Below are 7,135 nucleotides of genomic sequence, written 5' to 3' on the forward strand. Positions count from 1 at the left end.
TTTCCAGTCCCTTGGATGCCTGCGGATGTGAGAGGGCATTTGTGTGTGGCAGCCCAGGCTTAGGTGGGGTGGGAGCAGACTCCCTCACCAGCTCTCACTCTCAAAATAGCCATGTCTGCTTTACACATGCCTGCCTAGCGGCTCAGCTCCTGTAAAAGGAGAGGAGAAAATCTGTTTGGAAAAGGCAGGGAGCTCTGTGCCAGAGCCCTTAAAGAGCCCAGGAGGGGAGAGTTACCAGCACACTCCCCAAACTCTCCTCTCACTGTGCTGGGACCCAGAGCAGACATCACTTCCAGGGCTCTTGTTGGGATGTGCCAAGAGAACACTACCACCTTCCCAAATATAGCCCTGCACACAGAGGTGGGAGCAGCGGCTCGGTGTGTGGGGATGGCCGAGCTTCCCCTCCTCCTTCAGATCTGAAACCTCCTCAGGAACATGCTCTGTGCTGGGGATTAAACATTCAGCTACTGCCGCACGCTGCAATGGTGGTTATGTGTTGATCTCCAAAATGCCTTGTGTGCTGGATGAAGTGGAAATCACAAAGTGCCCCCAGTTCAACACACAGTGAGCAGGGGACACAGTTGTGTCCCGTCAGTGCAGACACACCGCCCTGACCGGCAGGGCTGGGAGGATCCCAGAAATCTGTGAGCCGGGAATTTTTTACTTAGTTTGGAAATAGCTTTGCAAATGACTGGTTTCCACAGCCTAAACTGTTTGGATTTTGCATTGCTTTCTCAGTAACTCAGCTGTATTTTTTCCTGCCCCAGCAGTCTGTGGAATAGTTTCTGGTTGGGGAAATATTTATTCCATTTGCTTCATCATGCAACTGCTTTTACCACTCCAGTTCCTCATCGAGCTTCATTCTCTGATCCTGCAGGGAGAAAAACTGATGTCTGTGCTGAGGACCTCATCTCTCTAAATCTCACTGGAGGCTATGCTGAGCCCACTGGGATCTAGACATCAGGCTCAGTGCTGCCAGAGCTGGAATATTTGCCTGCAGAGCATGGGCCATGCCACTGCTGCCACACAGCTTCAATTCTTTAACATGAAAACAGTTACCTTTGGGTACATGTACAGGTCTTTGCAATAACTACACGTTTTGAAGTCATGCCTCCTTAGCTACAGTCCCAGCTCAGGCAGCAGGTGATGTTGTAACACTAAACCAGGCAGAAAGGGTTAAAATTAACTTTAATTATCTGATTCCCCCCAGTCCCACCTGCTGTAAGAGTATACAGCCCTGTGTGCTAACCCAGCCAGGCTGCGCCTGCGCGTGCCGAGGCATCCTGGAAGGCAGGAGGGATGGTTTACACCCTGCTATCCCCATGCAGGGGAAGCAGCAGGAGTACCATAATGCTCTCAGCAAAACCACTGTAGGAGCCTGGATAGGGCTTGTAGCCATTGCAGGGGCTTCACAGAGCTGTATGCATGGTGCAGAGCAAGCTGGCAACTTGTCTTGGCAGCAGGGAGGAGAGCAAAGAGAGCACTCAAATCCAAACCTCTCCCAGGAATTTGTGTATGCTTTGGCTGGGAAGCATCTCGCTGGGAACTGGGTGAAAAGCAAACAGCTCCCTGCATGCTTCCTGCCTGCTTCTGCATCCAGTACAGGGTGATGGCACCAGTGCGAGGGAGCAAAGAATGCTCCGGAAAAATGACCTCCCTTACCCAAAATAGCTTGGAGAATGGTTGCTGGCACAGCAGTGGGGTGCAAAGAATGCTCCAGAAAAACGACCTCCTTTACCCAAAATAGCTTGGGGAATGGTTGCTGGCACAGCAGCGGGGTGCAAACCGTCCGCACACCCTGCTGCCACTCCAGCAAACTTCCCAGTGCCCCAATTCCTCACCAACAGGTCTCCGTGTCACAGGCTGTAATTATCTTGCGTTTCCAACCTGACTGTGGGGCATTCGTCTGTAATTAGCTCTTGGGATTTAGGAGCTGGTATGATCCGAGTTATCGTTAGCCACCAGTGCCGTGCTGGGATTTAAAGGGACAATGCGGCTGTTTGCATACCTACCACCTCAGTGTGCTGTCGTAGGATGCATTAAATAGCAAGATGAGTCTCTCCTCAAAGCCTGTGCACGTCCTCACCCACCACAGATCCCTTTATGGGCAGAGTCCATGTGGTTCCAAGCAAAGCAGAACAGCTTGCTAAAATTTCCGCTGTAACTTTTTGGTCTTGGCCATCACCTTGGGTTTGGTGTTACCCAGCTCAAGGCTCTCGATGAAGGCTACATGCAGCCCCACTAGCTCCACGGTGCCCGCCGTGTTCCCCTGCAAACCATCATTCCCCACGTCCAAGCTCCCCAGCCGTCCCCCCCACTCTTCTCCTCACCCCAGGGGTGTCAGGTGGGATTCCCAGTGTGCCCAGTGCTGGTTGGGCACGTACTCACGGGGTCTAGGGAAGCCAAGGCAGGGCAGCCCGCCAGCCCGCGTCCATCTGTGCTTCTCCGCGGTCCCCGTGGTTTCGCCTCATTCCCTCGCCTGCGACACTCCAGCGGGCAGAAATAGCCCCAAAGCACATGCCACCTTCCGGGAAGTGATGCCAGGGGCCAGGCAGCCCCAGCACCTCGGGCACAGTCCTCCTTTGGGGGCTCCTGTTGGCACTGGCAGCACTAGAGAGTCCAGCCCGGGACCGTGTCAGGGCACAGTCCGGTTATAGCTCCGGTGAGGAACATCTTCATTTATCCACCAAGATAATAAATTCTGCCTTAGAGTTTCTCACCTGGCAACAGTCACCAAGGAAACGAGAACGGCTGCTGCGGGTCCCCCCAGCAGTGTCTGGGGGGTCCCTGCAGTGCTGGAGAGGGGCTCTGGCTGCTCCCTGGCTGGCTGTGTGGGCACCCGGCCAGCCACCCGCTTGTAACCTGAGTCCAGGCCCAGCAGAACGCCTATCCATGCCCTCGCACCGCCTCTCCAGAGCCGAGTGTGAGTTTCACCAGATTTCGGGTGCATTCTGAAATTTTCTCGGCTGTTGATCCTAGTGTCTGTGCATCAGGAGGTGTGAGCTGGAGATGCCTCAGGCTCCTGGGGGGTTTTCCTGACCCTGACACTGGTTTGGCCAGGAATTTTTAACACTAGTGTTAAAAGCAGCAGTGCCCCAAGTGCTCAGAGACCTCTGGAAATCCATTGGTGCAAGAGGGAGATCGGGTCTCTCTGCCCCTCAGGAAGCTGAGCCACTGCCTCCAGGCCTGCCTGACACATGGCACTGCCCTAAATATAGCACCTGTGGTCATGCCTCTTCCCATCCCCTGCCAGGCTGTCCACAGGCAGTGCCACCCCTAGGCACAGAGACAAGTGCTGACACTTCCAGCAAATCATTTCAGCCCTGGTATGGCTAATTCTGCAAAAAGCATCCCAGCCCCATGCTGCCTGTGAACCTGGTGCCAATGCTGGTCCTAGCAGGCTGCTGGCACAGGCACAGGGGCAACTGGGAAAGGCTGTCAGGCTGGGGACAGGGCTCTGACCCTGGGCCAGAGGTGCAGCCACTGCCCCACCATCAGCAGCACGGGGAGACCAGTCCAGCATGTGGCTGTGATATCAAAACAGAGATTCCTCCATCAACCATTAACCACATGTGGCTCCCTGCCCATGGCATGGTTCTGGGGCAGCTCCCTTGCCCATGGTGTGTGCTGAGCTTCCCAACAGCACATGAGGCTGGAGAGGGGGGCATGGGTCCATGCCCACATTGGACTTGCACCCCTGGGGCCATTCTGGAAGCCAGACAGCATCTCAGCATCTTCTGTCTGGGTCTCAGATAGTCAAGGTAGTGCTGCTGGCACTGGGTGGTTTAGCATGGACCAGTGTGAGACAATGGGCTCCCTGTTTGCTCCCCAGTGTGCCTTTTGAAGAGGCTCATGTCCTTGTCCCTCTGGGCACCACTTCCCCCACCCAGAGCTTCTGCAGCTCAGACATCCCTGTGTGACTTCTTCTCCTCCACACACAACAGCGGCAGTGTGCCAGGTAGGGCAGCTCCAGCTGGGGAAAGCAGCAGGAAACCTGAGAAGCAAGATAAGAGCTTCAGAGTTATAGATCAAGGAGTTGGGCCTTTTTGTTGTTCTACTCCCTGCCCCATTGTCTGAGTGTCCCCACCACCTTCCTGCTCCCAGCCAGCCTCCTGCTGGGGCTGGTCAGTGTTTCTATCCCAAGCAGCACAGGACTTGCTGTCACTCAGGGGGTGCCTTGCTAGGGCATGAAATACAAGCCGTGAGCAGTGATGTCTCCCAGCCTGGTTCAGAGGGGACCCTGGGTGGGCAGTGGAGCTGTGCACATCACGAAGGGGAAGTGCTTGCAGGGACTGCAGAGATACATCTATGCAGGGATTAAACAGCAAGGAGCCAGAGATGCTGTTCCTTAGAGAAGGCACTAATTCAGCTGGAAATCCCATATGGGCTGCCAGGCAATGTCCCCACCATGAGCCATTTAAGCCAGTGATGGAGGCACAAGGCTGCCCAACACCACGAGGGTGCAACAGGGTGAGTAGTGTAGTGCTGTGCCACCCAGTGCAGAGCAGTGGGCAGACCCACAACACACCATGTCCCAGCGGCCACTGCCCTGGACCGACCCACCAGGATTAAGGAGCCTGCAGGAGCAAGTAATTTAAATCCAGATTAGATTTAAGCAGCTGCTACGCAAAGGGGATGTACGCAGGGGCTGCGCAGTGAGGAGGAGCAGGTGAGAGGCTGAGTGGCACCCCTGTGATGCAAGGGACTGCCAGGGCAGGGTCTGGCCTGCAGGTCTGTGCCCCTGGGGTATTGCACAGAGGGACGGATTTTGTCCCCAGGTTTGGCTTGTGAACGCCAGGCTGGAGGCAGCAGTGCTGCACCGTGGGACAGCGAACCCCACGGTGAGATGCTGCTCGCCATGGGAACAGAGCACACTAAGGAGGACAAAGCATGGGGACATGTTGGGCTGCTCACTCCGTAGGTGCCGAAGAGAGGCTGACCCTCCGTGGGGGGCTACAGAGCATGTTCCACCTCTTCTCCCACTGCTGGTCGTGGCTGCAGGCCATACAGGAGCCCATCAGGTAGGTGCCTCTGCGTGCTTCTTGGGGCTCCCAGGGGGCACGACATTTACCCATGTGTTTACCAGTGATGAGGGCACCAAAGGGGTAAAACAGGGTGAGAGCAGTGCCCATTGCAGGAACTGTCTCCCAACTGCTGAGCAAGGACATGTGTGTCCTTGCTGTTCCCCCAGCAGGCAGGAGCTGGCAGGCAGGGGAGCAGTCTGGGCAGGGGTGCGCATGTGAGGAACACTTCCAGCAGGATTCCCCCTGTGCAGAGTCAGCAGCTTCCCAAAAAACGTTTGGGTGGACGAACTGAAACACCTGTCTTGTTTGCACGTGTCAGGAGGCTCGAGTTAATTCCTTGGGGACAACACTGCAAAGGAGGTTTATGGCCTTCTCCCTCCAGAGAGGACACATTACCTGCCGTAATTCTGCTGGTGGAGCTGTGCCACACACACAGCCTGGTCCATATGTTTAAGGAAGAAAATGATACTGCAGATGACAACTGTGGCTTGTCAGCCACAGGGAAAATGTTCTGTTCATGGCTCTGGTGTTGCTAGAGACCAAATAGGACTGTTCAGCAACAGGAAAAACCACGTGAGTCCAGGCAGAAGCTCATAAAAATGTCCTTGCTGCCTCTCCCTAGCTGTGTATACTCAAAACTTACTGCCAAGGAAGGAGTAATCATTGACTGCATATAAGGAAGAATTGTGTTGACCTGTGCACATCGTTGTTTAATCCTATATGATATGAAAATAAATCATTGCCATAGGAAGGGTCTTGAAGTCTGTGCAGTGTGCCTGTCCCATGGTGTTGGGGTGACTTCAGGCACCTGTGCCTGCCCTTGCCCTCTCCCAGACACCACAGACTGTCCCTGCCCTTGCCTCTGGCTCAGCCAGAGCCTATATCACTGTCCTGTCCCTCTCCTGGCTGAAGTGCAGCTCCCATGGGCAGGGGATCTTGCCTGGGAGCCTGGGGGCCAGCAGTGGTCACCACTCCCCATGGAACACAGCCTTTCTCTGGGATGCTCACCTGCAGTCTTCTCTCCCCAGGAAGGTGACCCTCCTTGTCATGGGGCTGGACAACGCAGGGAAAACCTCCGTCATCACGGACATAGAGAGAGGTGAGCAGCATTAGTCCCAGACCCAACCTCGTCTGGAGGCAGCAGCTTTATGGTCCTTTGCAACCAAGTGCCCAAGCCTTGAAGTACCACAACCCTTGAAACACAGCTGCTGTGCTGGGGAAGTGTGCAACTGGGCAACCCTGGGAGTGGGAGTGGGGATGTGGCAGTGGGAGGAGGACGCACATGCCGCAGGGATGCTCCTAGGCTCCCTGTGCCAGCTCTCTGCCCTTTCCCCACATGCAGCACTGGCTGTCGAGGTGCTGCCCAATGCACAGCCTGGCCAGACCTGCTTGAGGGTGGACAGGTTCGAGGTGACACTGGTGGACCTGCCCGGGGGCCAGCGCTCCCGCAGCACCTGGCGCAGCCACTACAGCGCGGCACACGGGCTGCTCTTCGTCCTGGACTCCACTGACCTGAAACGGATAGAGGAAGCCCCCAAGGTCCTGAGCCGTGTCCTGAGCCATCCCGACATCTCTGGGAAGCCTCTCTTACTGTAAGGCCGAGTCCCTGGGATGCCACCTCTGGGGTTTGGGGTGAGGGGGTGAGTGGGAACCTGTTGCTGGAGTTATGGGGTGTGTGGTTGGGCTGAGGTTGGGACATGGTACCCAGGAGACTGTCAGGGCGTGCCGGGAGTCAGGTGGGGGTTGGTCTCTTCTCCCAGGCAACCAGCAGCAGGACAAGAGGGCACAGACTCAAGCTCTGCCAGGGGAGGGTTAGGTTGGATATTAGGAAGAGATTTTTTACAGAGAGAGTGATCAGGCATTGGAACGTGCTGCCCGGGGAGGTGGTGGATTCACCATCCCTGGAGGTTTTCAAGATGAGACTGGATGTGGCACTTAGTGCCATGGTCTAGTAACGGCGGTAGGGTTGGACTTGGTGATCTTTGAGGTCTCTTCCAACCAGGTTGATACTATGATTCGATGATTCTATGACCCCAGTGATGCACAGGAGTTGGGAGCATCCTTGGAGAAGGGCTGGGGAGGGGGCTCCAGTGCCAAGCAAGTGCTGAGGC

General features: G+C 55.7%; 1 protein-coding gene across 1 annotated transcript; it reads left to right on the forward strand.

The window, feature by feature from the left end:
• The first annotated feature begins 4,962 nt into the window (after positions 1-4,962).
• Positions 4,963-6,620, forward strand: LOC103798826 (ADP-ribosylation factor-like protein 13B). Its single transcript, XM_009071107.1, has 3 exons — positions 4,963-5,021; positions 6,053-6,123; positions 6,367-6,620. The coding sequence occupies exons 1-3, from the start codon at positions 4,963-4,965 to the stop codon at positions 6,618-6,620; spliced, it is 384 nt and encodes a 127-aa protein (XP_009069355.1).
• Positions 6,621-7,135: the final 515 nt, after the last annotated feature.

The sequence above is a fragment of the Acanthisitta chloris genome, unplaced genomic scaffold (assembly GCF_000695815.1).
Source record: "Acanthisitta chloris isolate BGI_N310 unplaced genomic scaffold, ASM69581v1 scaffold31973, whole genome shotgun sequence".
Classification (NCBI taxonomy): Eukaryota; Metazoa; Chordata; class Aves; order Passeriformes; family Acanthisittidae; genus Acanthisitta; species Acanthisitta chloris.

What these genes read in the sequence shown, in the direction of transcription:
- LOC103798826 (XM_009071107.1), top strand. Translation starts at nt 4,963, where the DNA reads ATGTTCCACCTCTTCTCCCACTGCTGGTCGTGGCTGCAGGCCATACAG. An exon ending in GCCATACAGGAGCCCATCAG is followed by an intron (nt 5,022 to 6,052) that starts GTAGGTGCCTCT and finishes TTCTCTCCCCAG; the next exon opens with GAAGGTGACCCTCCTTGTCA. An exon ending in CATCACGGACATAGAGAGAG is followed by an intron (nt 6,124 to 6,366) that starts GTGAGCAGCATT and finishes CCCCACATGCAG; the next exon opens with CACTGGCTGTCGAGGTGCTG.